The sequence below is a fragment of the Gekko japonicus genome, unplaced genomic scaffold, assembly GCF_001447785.1.
Source record: "Gekko japonicus isolate JY-2015 unplaced genomic scaffold, Gekko_japonicus_V1.1 scaffold2349, whole genome shotgun sequence".
Lineage (NCBI taxonomy): Eukaryota > Metazoa > Chordata > Lepidosauria > Squamata > Gekkonidae > Gekko > Gekko japonicus.
In genome coordinates, this window is record NW_015175435.1 from 240439 (window position 1) to 260200 (window position 19762).

Sequence of the window (19762 nt, forward strand, 5' to 3'; positions counted from 1 at the left end):
CCCTCCTTCTCCTAGCAAGGAACAGAAGTCTGGAGGAATGAAATGCTAGATAATTGTTAGGAAAGGGATTCCTGGAGATCTCCAGGAAATGTTTCCTTGACCTGGCCTGGCTGGGTCACTGAGAGGAGAAACAGATATGATAACAAGAGGGAGCTCTCTTTTCCTGGGATGCTGTGTCCATGAGCACACACAGACCTCTCCTCTTGCAAAGCAGACATTGACCATGTGCCCACCTCAAGAGCTGGAGCAAGCTGTAGAGACGTGTAACTACCTAAACTAAAGGAGTCTGTCCTATAGTTTAATATCTAATGGAGCATGTATACAGAGAGGGACAGAGGATTTGCATTCTACTTATTTCTTCTGTATCCCTTGCTCAGTTTGGGGCTGTGCAAAAAGTATGCTTGTAAACATTTTCTTTTTAATAAATAATTTACAACTTTGGATGCTGGCTGTGGTTCTCTGTACCACATAGGCCTCCAGCATCCTGGACATGCTATTTTAAAAGGAGTGCCAGGGAGGAAAGGCAGGCAGTTGGCATGGCCATTCCTCCAGGGGCGCACAAGTCAGTAAACTGTCTCCATGGTGACCAGGTGCTGGGCCTCAGGAGACACAGAGGTAAGGCCTCAGAACTTGGAAGGGAAGGTGGGAGTCCAGACCCTCCCAGTGGGCAATTCCATACAATGGTCAGGTGGTGATGGCGAGCTACCTGACCATGGAAGAAAAGCCTCTCCAGGAGTTGAGAAAAACCTAGGAGGGCAGGGCAGAACAGGGCCTGCAAGCCAGAACAGGGATGTTCTGCCACAGCTTCTAACATCAACAGAAAATATATGGGCAGCATTTTCATGGTTGGAAGGATTTACACTTGAAGAACACAACTTTTTCACCTCTCCCTCCTGCTGCAGCCTCAAATTCCCTCTTCCCCCAGAAGCAGCATTTGGAGCTACAGCAGGAGGGAGAGGAGATAAAGTCTCATTTCCTATATGGAGATCCTTTCACCTAAACAAACACTACTCCTGATACAAGCCATAGTAATTTAGCCTTAAATCCTCTGTTTGTGGCAGAACTTATCAGTATCAGCTTTTAAGCACCACATTCAAAATGCTGCTGGGGGGCATGTATATGTCAATGGCATGTGTATCTCTAATTCTGACATGGATGAGAATACACTTTTCCTGTTGGTGTTCCTCTGATTGCTTTTTCTGGGGAAAAACACTGTAAAATTTAACTACAGGAGCACAAATACATGCATATTCTCAAATCTTACATGTACACCAATACAATGGTTTTTTTAGCAACATAATCAGGAAAAAGAAAAGAATGGTTTGAATCCTATGCAAAATCACTCTAGAGAAAAGCAACTTCCCATCTGCCATCTTTCACTGAAGACTTCTGTGCCTCTGGAAATTTTCCTCCTGTCAATCATTGGACTTAATAGAAACCTGGGGGTGGAGCAAACTGGGAGTCTGCAGCATGAGGGGAGATTCCCCACCCCACCCCAAAAAAGCTGTTACATCAGAAGAGCTGCTGTTGCAACAAAGGAATAGCATCTTGGGATCCAAGTCCATATTTTATTTTTTCTTATGATATTCTTTGCTCAAAACTCAGACACAAGAATGGTCAGCAATGAGATGAGAGACATCTATTCTTGCCAAAGGCTAGAGTTTTTCCTGCAGCCAAGATTTTTTCCAGTAAGTGACTGCATTTCTACTTAGATTTAAAATGTGGACGCATTCACTGCTTTACAAACTAAATAATTTCAAGTTAGAATATTGAAAACAGCTGTACTGCAAGTGCTGTTCCTCATCCTCCCCACACCATTGGTCAAGATAGCTTTACAGATTACCCTGAAAGAAGACACTGAGTTGGGGCTGGCAGGCTTACCATATCTTCGCTTATGGAGGGAGATTTCCTGTCTCCTGACTCGATTGCGTGTCACCAATCAACTGTGTGGCAGGAGGAAACTGGCTGGTGGGATGGGGGGATGTGATCATCATCCCCAGTGCAATGACATATCATAGCATCAGGAGCAATGTTCTAGCACTTGCCAAAAACACTAGAGTCTGTAACTTCCAGCCTTCCTCTTCTTCCACTGGTTACCAGTTATGCTTGTCAACCCTTTGGCCTGGCAACAGTACAATATTTGCAGTATTTAAAACCAAGGTGCCTGCTCCCTCTGGATTTTGTTCTGGACCACCTACCCTCCCCACAATACAAGATAAATATACTGGAGAATTGAGTACGATTTTTTTCTCTTTGAGTCAAATTGGCCATGGCAGGAGTTTTATATTCATCCCATATTGCATGTGAATGAGATAAAACATGTTATTGCTGATAGTGTGATGGGTCTGTTGTCTTAAAAAGTTCTCCTGGGTGGTCATTTAAACTATATTAGTATAGTATAGTATAGTATAGTATAGTATAGTATAGTATAGTATAGTATAGTATAGTATAGTATAGTATAGTATAGTATAGTATAGTATAGTATAGTATAGTATAGTATAGTATAGTATAGTATAGTATAGTATAGTATAGTATAGTATAGTATAGTATAGTATAGTATAGTATAGTATAGTATAGTATAGTATAGTATAGTATAGTATAGTATAGTATAGTATAGTATAAGTTTTATTCATGGTCATTGACCAGCACATAGTATACCAATGGCATATCTTGCAACATAAATGATACATATCACATTAAAATAGAAGCAGAATTTTAAAAGCAGGTTTTTTAAAATGGGAAAAAACTCCATAAAACCATATTAATTAAAATTAATAAAACTAAATATTAATTCTCCTCTTTTTGAGCTAATATAGTTTTTCTAATTCCTAGGGCAAGCCATCCAAACCTAGGCTCCCAATTATTAACTTCTGCTCACCTATCCGATAAAAAACTTCTTAAAAGGTAGATTCTTTGCCTACAAGAAAGAGGAAGTGTCTTAGAGAAAGGAAGAGATTTGCGGATGTTGTTATATGCCTTACAATCAAATATTACGTGTTTTATAGACTCAATACCATCTGCACAACAGGGACATATCCTTTCTTCATAAGGAATTTTATTAAATTTTCCTTCCAGGACTACAGATGGGAGTACATCCCAGCGCATTAGTGTAAATGCTCTTCTGTAGTCCTGATTTAGTAAACAGGAGAGGTAGGGCATAGGGATTATTCTGTTATCTGGAGCCAAGAGTACTTGCCATTTCCCTACCATGTTTAAATTGTGTTGTTTTGAGATATCCAGTATTCTCTGTTTTGCCATAGACGTGGCCTTTTCGTAACCCATAGAGCACAAATATTGTTTAGACAAGCCGTAAGAGGCTAATTTCTTCTCTAGCACCTTAAACCAAGGTGGTTCAAAGTGATCTAACATAATTAGACTTGTCAATCCCTCGGGTAGGAAAGCTAGCTTTAACAAAAACATTGTCACCACAATTCATAGCTTTGCCTCAACTTTTACCATAACTGTCTCTATACAAATAAGAGCATTTGGAACCCCATTGGGGACTTGTAAAATTGCTCTCAAGAATTTTGACTGAACTGTATATTAGGAAAGTTTGAGGAGAACCATGATGCAATAATTGGATTGTGAAAGGGAGTAAGGACATTCTTAGACCACTATCACAGGGCTAGGGATTCTGGTACAGGGACTCCTTTGGGGAAATTGCAATTCCCTAATCCAAAGTTCAGTGGCTAGGGGGAGATGTTCACTGTTTCAAACTGCCTGTTAAAAAATTCTTTTTGGTAATCATTAATGAAGCATTCATTCACTACTTTGAATTCTCTTCATTCCATATGCAAATAAAAATTCAACCTCCTAGACCAACAAATTCTATTTAATATGTTGTACTTATAATGTACTTTGTTCCTTGTTCTACACAAGGGCTTCTTAATAAAAAATATTTGATTTCTAAGCTTTAATCATATAATGATCAATCAAAAACCTTCAAGTAAATGTTGGCTTGCACAATTAAATCACCCGTTAGCACTGAGAAATATGAGACATTTTTGAACAGCATTAATATTTATTTAAGCTAAAGTATTCAGACCATCACCTCCTTTTCATCATCTCATCATTATTATATTACTATTAATATGAGTATCACATCAGCTCTAACATGAAAGCTGATTCAGCAACAATGAAAAGATTGTGATGAGTATGACATTGTGTATAAGAACTGAGAAATGTGGAAAACAGAGAAGAAAGCATGGAAATTCATTCTCCATTCTTGAAGCAGCCGTGTGATATTTTTTACGATACTGTGGTACTGTTTTACTTAAAGGTAAAGGTAAAGGTTCCCTTGCTCGAAAGCCAGTCGAATCCGACTCTAGGGTTGCGGTGCTCATCTCCGTTTCAAAGCCGAAGAGCCAGCGCTGTCCGAAGACGTTTCCGTGGTCATGTGGCCGGCATGACTAAACACCAAGGCGCACGGAACGCTGTTACCTTCCCACTGAAGTGGTACCTATTTATCTACTTGCAATTTCTTGCTTTCGAACTGCTAGGTTGGCAGGAGCTGGAACTAGAGATGGGAGCTCACTCCATCATGCGGCACCCGGGTCTTGAACTGCTGAACTTTTACTTAAGGTCAAAGCTTAAAAAAGAGAACGATCTTCATAAACACAAAACCCCCCTGTAGTTCAGTTTTATCCAAATTACACAAAGGTGAAGCAATCTATTCACAAATTATATCAGTTTGGATTCAGTCTGCAGCTTTCATGCATGGAAGAACATTTCCACTCATGTCATGAGAGGGAACAAATTCTGCTGATTTACCCTTCTCACTCAAACATGCTATTCCTGAGGGTTCTCCCAGCTTCCTGGTGGAACTTTTCAAGGGGAAAAGGGGGCTGCAGCAAACATCAACTATGCAAGGAAAGTTTTGTCCACAGTTCTTTCCACACAACGTGATCTCAAGAGACAACGCCTCCAGGTGATAGATGTTTATTAAACACACAGAGATCTCAGCCTCCTGACTCCTCTAAAAAATTATAAAATGCCGTTGTCACATCCTGTGGTTTGCTACTGACTGACAAAAGCCACATGACATTCAGATAATTGCATTTTTTGGTAATGATTAGGCTTCAGGATTTTCCTACCTGGAGAGGAAAATTCAGGAACTAAATGATCACAAAAGCACAGAAGAAAAATAAAAAAGAAAAAAAAATGAAAAGGGACTTACTACTGTATACTAAAATCATTCTTTCTTCTGAACTCTACTGCCACATTCTGCTAGAGCACGTTTTTGTTTTCTTGTAAGACTAGGATTACCATGTTTTGAAAAGCAAAAAAGAGGGCATATTTCCTGACTCATTCAAACAAGTGATCACTATGACAAATCTCATTTTAAATACCCCTACTATTTAAGCTGTGATCATTGCTACTAACTAGAAATATCCCTAATCTTCCAACCCCAAAAGAGGACATTTTCATCAATTTTTTAAAGAGTGCAAAACAGGATGGGCACAAAAATAACCCTATGTAAGACTGAAGAATTGTTATTGCAGAGGGGTGTTAATGAAATTTCAATGGAATTATTGTATATAATAAGCCACATTTTCTTTCCTTGTTTCTGTAGAAGGGAGCAGTAAAAGGAAATGGCCTGTTCTGTACCAAAGTTGAAGAAAGGGATGTGTTCAGATTCAATACATACCATTACAAGATGGTAAAACTCTGTTCCATGCAGGTTTTCCATCAACACCAATCACACAAGTGATTGTGGAAGGATCAATAATCTTGTAGCCAGAATCACACTGGTAAGTAATACTTGATCCAAGTTTAAAATCTGATCCAATTCTAGTTCCATTCATTATATTGCCAGGATCAAAACAAGCTTCTCGTGGTTTTTCTAATTTAAAAAAATCCAAACAAACAGGGAGAGATAAAATATTAAGATTCAAATCCACAAGTATTAGTACAACAATATGTAGGAAACAATTGGAGGTTTTTACAAACACTAATCTTCACTTTAGTACTGATATATCTATATATGACCAAAGTTCCCTAAACAGGGAAGACAGCTAGGTAGGACTGGATACCTACTGATGGAAAAAGAGTCCCGTTAACAGTTGAAATGACACCTCCCATGTCCTCAAATCGACAGGTCCAAGGGAGGCACTGGGATGCTATTTCCACGCTGCCTCAAATTTTTGGCAGATAGACATAACAGGTCAATGCTAGGAGCACATCTGAAAGGAAGCTTAATACAAAGTTTTGTGCTTTTGCCCAGCTTTTGCTGGTGCAACAATTGTGTCCGTTCCTGGGTCAGTCAGATCTGGCCACAGTGATCCATGCCTTAGTTACACCCAGTCTGGACTACTGCAATGCACTCTACTTTGGGTTACCCTTTAAGAGTATATGGAGGCTGCAGCTAGTGCAGAATGCTGCAGCTAGACTGGTGGTCAGTGCATGTGACCCTGAGGGCATGTGACCCTGAGGGCCTTTTCAGTGTCAGCACCACAATTTTGTAACAACATCCCCAGGAAGGTGAGCCTTACCCCCTCACTTTTAGTCTCCAGCTATAATGTGCATGTGACCCTGAGGGCCTTTTCGGTGTCAGCACCACAATTTTGTAACAACCTCCCCAGGGAGGTGAGCCTTACCCCCTCACTTTTAGTCTTCAGGAGGCAATTGAAGATGGCTTTATTTAGGACAGCATTTGGTTAAGTTTAGTAGCAGTCCTGAGTAGTGATTTTAAATTTTGGTTTTATGTTTTTAAAATATTTTGTTCTATGTGTTCTATTAATGTTTGTAAGCCACCTTGTTCTCCACAAGGAAGAAAGGCAGCTAATAAATGTTTTAAATACATATAAATAAATGGTGATTACACAGTGGAGACAGAAGCAGCAAGCTCAACTGCTTCCCCCTTTGGCCCAAAGCTATCACATGATCTGGGACACTTTGATCTTAGGCGATGGATGTGGCTTCCCCTAAACAAAGAGACTGCAGTGGCTGTCCATGATGGCTCATGTAGCCAGGAAATATGGATGGAGAAAGAGGATTTTTTTTTTAGAAAACTCCTATGTACCCTGCTTCTTCCCATTCACAAAAATTCTGTTGTGAGGAATGCAATGCTTTATAACCCTTGAGCATTGGCTTGAATCCACTGTATATTTTTAGTACCTGAAAAGAATCACATCTTCTCTCTCTTGCACTTTTTCACTCTTGAGCAATCTAAAACATGAACTCATTCTGTTGGTATAAGTATCTATTGGTACAAGGATCCAGCACCCTAAGCCAAAAAAGTGTGACAATAGGTACCATGTATTAACTATTACCCTATGAATGCACTCTCAGCAATTCATACTGAGGACCATCTTCACAGAAGCAAAAGGAAATTCTGCACACAAAAAACTTTAACCTATATAAATGATACAAATTAAACTTAGGATACATTGTTTATTTTGCTTTGACTACTATTAGAGTATGAAGAAAAGGAGCTATGAAGGACACTGAAACACTACATCCATGCACTTGGAAAGATTTAATTCTAAAAATGTAGGCTTAATTTCACTGCCTTCTATGCTTTGGGTGGATTATGTGTTTTCATATTGGTAGAAAATAACAAACCATTAGACACAGTGGGGCTTGAATAATACATAATACTTAGAGGATTAAGCATAATACATTTTGATGTTTGATACATAATTTGTATCATTAAGGTATGCTTTTTTCAAGGTTATAACTGAAGCATTTAAAATAATTTGATTATACAGATAGAGGTATTTTACAGACAATTACGGGGAAACATTCAACACATTTATTAATGTCATTCCAATCTTCTGATTGGCAAGTGCTCATCTGACAGCACCATGGTCTTGGCCATCTAAAATATTCTTTTTTAGAATGCTAATTTTTCCAATGTTAAGAGACTAAACAGATCCCTGCATTTAATAATTCAACATTTTGCAGGAACAGTGCACTTTAGTCACTTTTTCAAATAATAAGAAATTCTTGATTACCTTTTTAAAATGTGATATTGTTTTAGCATTTCTTTCTTCAGAACTTTATTAATAACCCAATTCTCTTTGAAACATGCTTTGGGTGATTTTACGTATTTCAGATACACTAGGAGAGGATTTCTACAAAGAAGCTACAGCAGTATCTGCTCTGTCAAAAACAATTCTAAGCACGAATGCAAATTTAAGCAAAGAAAAACAGCTAATTTAAGCAAAGACATTTAAGCAAAGAAATGCAGAGGAATCTGCATGTTCATGGCATCCTTACGGAAAAATAATCTGAAAGGTTTATGCAAATGCATATCTTCTGATTGGCTAGGAACAGCTGCCAGATAAAATAGCAAGATTTCCATTTGATATAGCTGTTGAGAAATAAATGAACATGTATGCAAATCAATCCTGAAATAATCTGCACCCAAATGTGTGCTTTATTGGAATATATTAAGCAGATGTACACCATTTCTTCATATTTAGATTGTATGCAACATTTCCATTTGAGAAGATCTTCCCTAAACAGCAGTTCCTATTTTTATATGGCAGAAACAGAGCACAGGCATGCAACCATCCAACAAACAAACAAACATAAAATGCATTTTATTGAACCTCAGGTATTTGAAATTGGATTAATAAAAAAATACAAAAAAAATTAAGAAGGAAATATGATTTTTGTAGAAAAACACTTTGATCTCAACACATCTATAAATATATAGTCTTTGGGCTTAAAATATGATCAGAAATGTGCATTCAGATATTAACTAATCAAACCTGAACTTCATCCCCCTGTTGAGTAATATAATTATATCTATGCATTTAATTATTTATTATATTATCTCTAAACTGTCTTTGCTCACTAAGGGGGCCTCAAGGTGGTTTACAACACTAAAATGAATTATAAAACAATACATAAATTAAATTACCATCTATCCACATTAAAAAAGTTAAAGACAACAATAAATGTCTTTCTTTCAGAGATGGCCATTCAGATCAACAGCAGTAAACCTGAACAGAAGGTTTTTGCAAGTAAAGCAGCCTTACACAGCCTACACAAGCTGGAGAGGGTAGAAACAGTTCTTACTTCTACTAGCAACTCGTTCCAAAGTATTCCACCCCACAAAATTCTTGGAACACAAAAGTCCTCATCATTCTAAACGTCCTTTTAGAGGGGACAAAAAAGAGTGACTGGTTTCATGAATGGGGCTGCCATATAGGTTCTTAACAGGAGAGGTGGATATGTAAGCTTCAGGCACCTTCAAAGGTTAAAATCAGCCCCAAAATATATCAACAACTAACATAAATGTTCTAAGACTGGCATAATATGACAACAATAATAGATCTTAGGCTGCTTCCACATGGAGGTTTTGCTCTGGTTTGGTATCCAAACTGACTGTTTCTTTTTTCCAGAACATCCATATGATATTGCTGACCATTCACCCACTTTCCGGGTTTTCCTCTGCTTTGCTTTGATCTTTTCCAAACCTGACTTGATACAATCTTTTTACAAATATTACAAAATATGTTTACATACTGTATGGACAGGAAGGCACATATTTTTGAAAATCCTGCTCACATTGGCACAATTTTCCTTGCCTCACTATTGGAGTACCATTTCCCTCATTCCTGCATCACCTCTCAAATGATTTAACAGGATGGAGTAATCCAATGTATCAAAGAACCTAGGTCACCTATGTCTGTCTCTAAGTGGAGTTTGTCCACCAGAGCAACTTATCGCACTTTGCGTGCCTAAATTGTTTTAATGTGTTATATTTTATTGCACTGTTGTGCCGTGTAAGCCGCCCTGAGCCCGCATGCGGGGAGGGCGGGGTATAAATGAAATTAAATAAATAATGTTGTCTCTGTCCCAACACCAGGCCAGATTGCTCTGGGTCAAAATCAGATGCATTATACTTACTACAAATTGAAAATTTAGTAACAGTAACAGTTTAAAATCCATTTTTGAGTTTAGTAGTCTGTCCTAGGTACACAGAAGTCAGAGGGAGAAAGAGGGACTAATGAATCAGTTGATAAGGCAACTGGCAGGAATGTTTCCTAATTAGGAAAGTTATATAGAACTTGACATTGGAGAACTTCATACCATTCACATGGCTGGATCACTTGATTCTACATAAGCAGTGTTTCTTATTTGCTTGCTAGTCTGTTCTCTGATATTGCAACTACTAGGTATGGAGAAACCTAACTGGTAACACAAAAAAGACTGAAACAGAAAAACTTACGACTGATCTAGATGAAGCATGAAAGACTGTGATAACAATCCAAATTTCTCAAATCTTCTTAAAAACAGCCACGGGGGGGCATATGTGGACTTTCCACCACCACCCCAAATTTTAGCTAACAGTGAAAAGGTGATGCACCTTGGTTTAGTTAATTTAACTCAGGCTCCATCCCTCAAATCTCCAGGAATTTCCCAACCTGGAGTTGGCAACCCTTTCCAGCCAGCCATCAACCTCCCTTTATCTGCCCCTCTGACTTTCCATCTCCCCTCCACCTGCAGCCTCTACTCTGCTCTGAAGCTGTGGTAGCCGCTTGAGCAATGTCAGATGTATTGCATCCTCACTTATGTTTCTGCTTATGCAAGATCTTATGCAACCAATTTCTGGGCACTATAATATATAGGGACGGAAGTCCTAGGTGTTACACTAGATCTTGTGCAAAATCCATTTTTGAGTTTAGTAGTCTGTCCTAGGTACACAGATCTGTCCTAGGTACACAGGTATGCAAGATCTTATGCAACCAATTTCTGGGCACTATAATATATAGGGAGGGAAGTCCTAGGTGTTACACTAGATCTTGTGCAAGTGGAACTGTGCTAAGTCGATTCATAATTCCACTTGCATATTGCTGGATCCAGACCACAAACACATGAAATATGGATATACTAGGAGTAAGGCCCATTGTGGGAAGAAATTCAACAAGCTCTAGAAAGAGGTTCCAGGTGAGTGTCCTGGCTGGGACTCATGGAGGGAAGGGGAAAACAGAGGGAGGCAAGCCATGTTTATTTCCTCCTGCTTAGCCATAAGGCATTTTGCTGCCCCAAGTGGGTAATATGAGAGGAGAGCCACATGGAAACAAGTATGGTTCCCTCCACCCCTGACATATGTTGATTTGAGGCTATGCACTGCCAGTTGTTGTTCAGTCGCACAGTCAAGTCCGACTCTTTGCAACCTCATGGACCACATCATGCCATGCCCTCCTGTCTTCCATTGTGCTCCGGAGTTTGCTTAATTTCATGTTCGTTGCATAACCATCTCATCCTTTGCTGTCTCCTTCTTCTTTGACCTTCAATCTTTCCCAGCATCAGGGTCTTCTCCAGTGGATGTTCCCTTCTCATTTGGTGGCCAAAGTATTTGAGCTTCATCTTCAAAATTTGGCCTTCCAGGGAACAGTCAGGGTCGATTTCTTTTAGGATTGACTGATTTGATCTCCTTGCAGTCCAAGGGACTCTCAAGAGTCTTCTCCATCACCATAATTCAAAAAAATCTATTCTTCGGCACTCATCCTTCCTTATGGTCCAACTTTTCAGCCATACACTACTACCATTGCTTTGACCATATGGACTTTTGTTGGCCGGGTGATGTCTCTACTTTTTATTATGCTGGCTAGGTTTGCCATCGCTTTCCTCCCAAGGAGCAGGCATCTTTTAATTTCATGGCTGCAGTCTTAGTTTCTGCCAACTAAGATAGAAAAGCACCTCCTCATATGCCATGTACTGTGGGTTTCAAGGGTCTGGAAAGGAGTTCTGTAGCCAGTTACAGGGTTGCCAACTCTGGGTTGGGAAATATCTGTAGATTTGCGGGGTAGAGCCTGGGGAGGGCAGGGTTTGGAGGCAGGGAGGGACCTCAGCAGGGAATAATGCCAAAGAGTCCACTGCCCAAAGCAGCCATTTTCTCCAGGAGAACTGATCCTGGAGGTTGGCAATGCTTAGGGGAGGGCCAGGTTTGTTGAAGGACTTCAGTGAGGTATACTGCCATAGAGCTTACCCTCCGTCTGGAGATCAACTGTAATTCAAGGAGATGTCCAGGCCTTTCCTTTCTATTAAACAGAAGAAGAAGAAGACGAAAGAGGAGAAGGAAGAGGAGGAGGAGATTGGATTTCACTAACCAAAGGAGTGTCAGAGTGGCTTACAATCTCCTTTCCCTTCTCCCCCCCACAACAGACACCCTGTGAAGTAGGTGGGGCTGAGAGAGCTCTTCTGAGAATTGCTCCTGAGATAACAGCTCTGAAAGAACTTATAACTGACCCAAGGTCACACCATCAGCTGCATGTGGAGGAGTGGGGAATCAGACCCAGTTCTCCCAGATTAGTCCACACTCCTAACCACTACACCAAACTGGCTCTAACACTTCAACTGACTCTCTGTTAATGCCCCACGGCCTCTTGGGACTCCGAATTTGGGAGTTGTTGTTCTAATTTCCTTTGCTATGGTTGCAGTAAGGCCAGCTGAGAACTACAACTCCCAAGGTGCAATGTGTCATAAATGGGGGTGTAAGAATGGAGGATGCCAAGGCAGCTTCCCCAGTGGCCCTTGGGAGAGTAGGTGAGTCATCACCAGCATGACTTGCTTTTTATATATGACAGCTAAATCCTTGTATTGAGATACACAGACTAGAGCAGCAATCATGTGTACATGTAACTGGGAATGGATTCCACTGAACTCAATAGAACTTACTTCTTTGAATAAATGTTGGTAACATAAGGCTTCAAGGCTGGAGTCCTATGCAAGCTTGCTCAACTTAATGGACAGTACTTCCAAAGATGTTTGGGATCGGACTACAAATATTTCACATCCTCCAATGCTACTGTTTATTTTTACAATATCGGTAATTTTGCTACTGCAGATGGAGGGGTTTTTTTGTTTTCTTTTTAATTAAATAGGTTAGAACCAGACTGAGGGCTTGGATCCAAAGATATCTTTCTACTAACAGAAGGGAACCTTATGTTATTGGCCATAAAGGTTTCCCTTGCTCGAAAGCCAGTCGAATCCAACTCTTACTTAAATGAAAGACCACCTTTGAATCCAATTCTATATAATTAAAATATGCATATGTTTTATAACATTTTATTCTAAAATAAATGTCCCAACTCTATTTTTAAATCTTTGTTAGATATACTAGTAGTATCAAGCAGTATTTCTTGCTTTGTTTACTAGCACTTGATATGTAACCATAAAACTTGCACCAGCTTGATAGAGTCCCTGATTTTTCGTGGAATAAGCGAATTCTTTGAACGAAAGTTAACTAACAATGCAGAACACCTGGAATAGTACTCCAAAGTCCTAAACTTTATTTCAACAATGAATAGATAAAAGACATTGTGTTTTTATATTTGAATGCAAATATTATAAATTTACCTTTATATTCAATGGCAAATCCTGACATGCCAACAGAAGCATCACTACGAAATGCCAGAAACAAGCTATTACCACTGCTCTCTATTCTTTCTGGAGCCTGGGAGCCTTGAAAACTGCCAATTAGAGGGCTGTTGGAATCTTCTCCTTCATAAATATGTAAAAAATCGTAGCTGGGTTCCATATTGAAGCTAAAATAGAGAACCAAGAAAATAAGATATGTCTTTCTTGAACAAATAAGTTTATGTCATCAGTGTTCTGATGGTATTTTTCTTCTAACATTTGTAATATGCTGTATCAGAAAGCATTCTTTTATTCCAGGATCTAAAACACCTGCGTATTATAAAATATGACTTCATTCTGTAATTCATTTTCAGTTGTCACACAATGTTGTGTTTATATTCATCCCTTTTTTCTTTCTTAAGCTATCATATAGCTAGACCTGTAAGGTTTGACAAAGGGAGCTTTGGCTGCAATCACACACACTAAATAATCCACTTTCAGTCCACTTTCCAAATGGATTTTGACAGTTCACACAGTAAAATCCAGTTGGAAAGTGCACTGAAAGGGGATTGGAAGCTTGTGCGATCACAGCCTTTGACCCCCAAAAGCTTATACTCTGAAACTCTTGTTGGTCTCTAAGGCGCTACTGGATTCATATCTAACTGTAAGGTCCTTGATGTTTTTTAGACATACTTTAAAAAGTTGGGCAACTTCAACACCAGAGCACTGATATGCATCTGGAATTCTGACCGTGAAAGCCTTCGACAACATACTTTGGAAAACAATGCTCTTAAGTATACCTTAAAAAAATTTATCTAACAGATGATATCAAACTCTGAAAGTCAAGTTGCTAATTTATTAAAGCAAAGAAATTAAAGCAATTTTTTTTAAAAAAAAAATCCATATGCTCCATGAGTTCCAAACTTCAATTAACTAACCTACAAAGAGATCTTGGGAAGAAAAAAAAAAATACGGGGGGGGGGGGGGGGATGTGAACTTAGTGTGCAGTGGCAGGGAAAAGGTAAGTTTCACATTAAGTATTGTTAGAAAATGGAATGAAGATCTTTTTTTTAAAAAAGCTATTTAGCTAGTAAGTGAAAGGTGGCTTCTACATTTAAAGTCAGATGATGGGTGTAAACAACAGGGACAGCCTTTAAGTTTCATGGCCTGCATATGGGCATCTGTCCACTCTTGGATGGATGATCCAGCAAGACGTTTCTTATATTCTTATGTGCTTTTATGTCATCATATATCAGCGATACAGAGTGTCCTGATATAGACTGCAGGTCATAGCTGGAAAAAAATGTAATTAGGAATGCTATGAAGTGATAAATGATGTAATTTTCAAATGTGACATTAAAAAAAACTGCTACTGCTAAAGAAAAGCATGGCTTGAGAAATGGTACCTTTTGAATATCAAGGCAATGACAAAATCAGGGTTTACTTTTATTCTCCAGTCACATTCCTTCCCAGGAGGATACGGCTGGGGGTAGTTTGGTGATAAAATAACACCTGCAGGGCCTGTAAGGTTTCCACCACAGGCAGCTGTCACAAAACACAAAAGAGGGAAGAGGAAAGTAAAATTGATCACATGCCACACTGAGCTACTGTAAAAGTAATTTGAGATATATATTCTTTAGCACCTGATTTTTTTGGTACCCTTCTTATCAGCTTTAAAAAAAATAGTCCCAGGAACAATAAGAACTCTCCAGCACTAGGAATGCCCCTACTAACATTTTTACTCCCCAGTGCTAGCAATGCCCCCTCCGAACATACATACACAAGTTCTATGCATATCTTCAAAATAAATAAACATAGCATGTTAACCAAATGTGTGGGTTTCTATGTTTACTTATTTAGTTGTAAAATGCACTGAGAGTTCAGTGCATGAAGAGGTGAACAAATAAAACAAGTGAAATAAAGCCTGCAAGCCTGGTTGCATAAATCACATTGTAGAATATGGGACTTTGTCTTTGGTCTGGTCACCCCATACAGCAGAATTAAATGGATTTTATCTCTTCAGACGTTAAGAAATATTATTCAAAAAAATTTCACCTAAACTACCTGGTCTGGGAGGAAAAGGGTTGCCCCCTTGAGCCTGGAAAATTCCTGGAGATTTGAGGGTGGTACCTAAGGGGGCAGAGGTTGGGGAAGGAAGTAATGCCATGGAATCCAACATCCAAAGCTGCCAGGCAATTGATCTCTGCAGTGGAGATAAGTTGTAATTTCAGGAGAACTCCAGGCCTATTTATTGTGCTAATTTTCTACTGACAGGGAGCTTTCTGATGTCGGGTTGCATTGAAAATATCATTGCTCATTGGTAGTGTGAAGTGGTACACTACATTGTATCTCCTTGCTTCATTCCCACTTCATGCTGCTGCACAGGAAGACCGAGACTCATTTCATGCAGGGTTGCAGCCCCTCCCCCCGAAGTAAGCAAAACATAATTAAACAACAGCAAAAACATGTATCATTATATCCATTGGAAAAGCAATTGCAACCCAGGCAACTGAAATTCTGTTTGCCAGTCCCCCAAGATGGAAGGAAGAGTGACCATCCATCAAGTAGGTCAAATATAACAAGCAAAATGAGAATAGCAAAGGAGAAATTTTCTGTTGGTTAAAATCAGGCTAGATATGACAAGGGGGGAGGAGAGAAAAGCTGAACTAAAAATGTCAAAATATGACATGTTTTGGGCACTCACTAATTGCTTAGACTTGAAACTTTGACATAGCCTAGCAAGTTTCACAAGGAATGAATTTAATAATGAAGACTTTGGCCAGGCACTGAACAAACCTCCGATGACCACAGAACCCCAAGCAGGAAGATCTTAATCATTTATTTTGATTATTTATACTTTAAAAGGATAAGCAGTAATTGAGAAATCATTAACATCTTGCTGTAATTGAGAATTTGGCAGGAAAATATTTAAAATTTAAGAATATGACAAGGGGGGAGAAGAGAAAAGCTGAACTAAAAATTTGGCAGGAAAATATTTAAAATTTAAGATTCTTCTGTCTCTTTTATAGCCAAAAACATATAAAATATTTTTGTTTGCTTGAGAAACATGTTCCCCAATCAAAAAAACAAAACAAAAACCCAGCCACTAAAATGAAAAAGCACAATTGTTTGCCTGCTGGCAAGCAACTAAATCCACAATCATGCACTTAAAATTAGATGTCTTGTTAAAGGATACCAAGCACCTTTAATTCACATTGAAGAAACAATAGTAATCAATGGAGCCCAGTCATTTTGTTTAAAAATAGACTGAGCTCCTTCATATTGAAGACTCAAAAATGTATACACCTTCTGATGACTCAGCTGAGGTAGGACACACAACTGTTTTCAGGGAACATATAAAGTGTTAATGCCACAAAAAATGGACACCAATGACTGTTGACAACAGTCAGGACACTAAGAAGAACTATTAAATCCCAGGTATCCTCAGCATACAAAAATACAACTTTGTGCACATTTTAAAAACTGTATTTTTAATGTATCTGTTAAACCTCTGAGGCCTCAAATACACTTGTTTGTTTGATAATGAAGATTTTAACCTGAAAAGCTTTCAGGGTTATTTCTTCTTATTAAAATGTACCCAGGCCATTTCATCGTAACGTTTTTATTCAGTGGATTTAGTACTTGTTTAAAAAAAAAATACAGAAAAAGCAAAATAAAAGAAGTTGAAATCTTCTCCAAGGTGATTTACATTGCTATGGTAAACAGAGTTGATAGTGTATGTAACTAGGGATGGACATATTTTCCAGTTTTGGATACAGATTCATGAGTATCAAAGCTGGGGTAAAGTGTATTGTCCGGTTCACACAGTATGTTAACTGTGAATATTGGAAGGTTCACGAGTAACACACTTTCCTATTACATGAGGTTGGAATGCCAAAACTGTAACGAAAATGGCTGTTGGGTTTTATATATGTAAAAATTAATTATGGATTGTATCCTACTACCCCAATGAGCGATGGATGGTGACTTCTGCCAAAAGAATGCTGACAGAGGATCCTCTTGGGCTGGCCTTGCACCATTAGCCCAGTGTGTTGAAGGATAAAACCCTATGTAAAATCTATTGTTGTATAATTATAAAGTTAATGTTAACAAAGCAATAGTTTCTTTTCTTGATCAGTATGGGTGTGTTATTCCCAAACTCGGGTCAACAAGGGTACCAAAAACTTCATGTGGGCAACCTAAATTAAAAACTTTGTGAAGGTTTAAAAGTGAAGGTATCCTGTCTTACATATGCATGCTGGGTAGCTCCAACTCAGTCCAGATTCCCAAGCATGTGTACACAAATGTTTAATGGCATGAATATTTTACTCCTTATTCCTAACTTTCCCCACAGGATTGTTTTTGAGGATAAAGGGAGGAGGGGAATGATATAAACTGTGTTGGGTCCCCATTGGGGGCAAAAGTAGGGCAAAAAATAGCTAAATAATAAACACACTTCAACATTTGATAAAGGAAAGACCAGTGTATGCATGGCAATCATGTACACAACACAAAATGAGAACTTAGTAAAACTGTAGGAATTGAAAGGTGTTTAAAACTGCAAATGTGCCCAATGTTTCAATACCTAAACATGTAGGAGCATCAGGCTGCCAAAAGAATCGATTATTCAGCTGTACACAAGTAATTTTCGCCTGCCCTTGCAGCTGATACCCTGGGTCACACTGGAAGGTGATTGTATCCCCAGGCTCTCGACTGTCTCCATATCTGCTTCCATTCTGTGGGGTCCCAGGATCATTACAAGTTGATGCAACTGATGCTGCAAGTGAATAATGGAACCAAATGTTTTAGACACAACTTATACATCATCAAAACTTTACATGGCATAATACATTTTTTAAACAGAGGTATTTGTTCAGGTACACCATTATTTGTTCCCATGCTTACAGGGACCATAGTTTATGTGATTGTTTCTGCAGGTAAGTGCTCATTTTGAAGCATCTTGTTCAAGCCAGTCTCCTAATTTTCTTTAGTGGATAACAAAAGATAACATGCTAGAAAATAATAGTAGGGCTTTTGTATTCTGTGTCAAGCTAATCCCCCCCAAACCTAAAATTTCCTTTTACTTCCTTTAATACTGTTTCTGTTAATTCCTCTACATTTTAGGCAGCATTTCCATAAAGCACTGTAATTTAGTTAACATTCTTTGAATCGGAGTGCTTTATAGCCGAGAACAAGAGTCCGTAAGCAACAAGTCAAATCAAATGCTATTCAGCAAACCTGTATTATATTTAATCACAAAGGACTGAAACAGGAGATTTTTGCACTGAATTCAAAATGCTGATTTCAACAGAACTTGCATAGAGTTATTACTTACAATGCCATCCTAATCAGAGTTACAGCCTTCTATGCCCACTGATTTCAATCGACTTAGAAGGTTATAGCTCTGCCTAAGATGGTACTGCTAGTATTCACCCTGACAAGCTAGTTTTCTGTGTGCAAGGAGTTTTTAAAAAAGAAATATGGAGGAACTAGGAATAAGGCCCATTGTGGAAATAAATACAATGAGCGCTAGAAAGAGGCTCTGGGAGAGTGCCAAAGCTGTGAGCACTCAGAATCAATTTGCCATGGCAACCTCAGCAGGGTATAAGGGCACAGAGTCCACCATTTTCTCCAGGGGAACGGATCAATGCCATCTGGAGAGCAGTTGTGATTCTGAGTGATCTCCAGACCCCACCTGGAGATTGGCAACAGTGGTTCCCCATTACAGAATGGGTGGTTTGGAGGGCAGAGTCTATGGCATTGTACCTGTCTGAGGCCCCACTCCTCCTCAAACTTCACCCTCTAGAGGCTCCATCTCTCAAATATCCAGGATTTTCCCAGCTGGAGTTGGCAACCCTATCTACTTCCCAGCCAAGCATCAACCTACCTTCATTTCCCCCTCATTGATCAGCTTTCCATCTCCCCCTCACCAGCAGCCCTCACCATGCTCTGAAGCCCTGACTGCCACATAACTTTGGCTGTCATGGGGGGGGGGGCAACTCAGCAAGGTATATGGACACAGAGTCCACCATTTTCTCCAGGGGAACTGATCGATGCCATCTGGAGACCAGTTGGAATTCTGAGTGATCTCCAACCCTCAGCTGGATTTTGGCAACAGTGGTTCCCCATGAGGGAATGGCTGGTTTGGAGGGCACAGTCTATGGCACTGTACCTGTCTGAAGTCCCATCCCTCCTCAAACCTCACCCTTTCCAGGTTCCATCCCTCAAATCTCCAGGAATTTTCCACCTGCAGTTGGCAACCCTATCTCCTTCCCAGCCAAGCACCAATCTACCATCATTTCCCCTCACTGTTCAGCTTTCCATCCCCCCCTGCAGCCTCTACCTGGAGTTGGCAACCCTATCTCCTTCCCAGCCAAGCATCAATGTACCTTTATTTCCCCCTCACTGTTCAGCTTTCCATCTCTCCCCCACACCTGCAGCCTCT

At 39.3% G+C, this 19762-nt stretch overlaps 1 protein-coding gene across 1 annotated transcript in view; it reads right to left on the bottom strand.

Annotated features, from left to right (window-relative positions):
• LOC107122710 (CUB and sushi domain-containing protein 1-like) overlaps window positions 1-19762 on the bottom strand; it is a gene marked incomplete at both ends in the record, with an annotated part of 269905 nt that overhangs the window by 230005 nt on the left and 20138 nt on the right. The window contains 4 exon segments of the mRNA XM_015425844.1: window positions 5648-5842; window positions 13318-13505; window positions 14724-14862; window positions 17903-18094. Coding sequence (XP_015281330.1) covers window positions 5648-5842; window positions 13318-13505; window positions 14724-14862; window positions 17903-18094 — 714 coding nt within the window.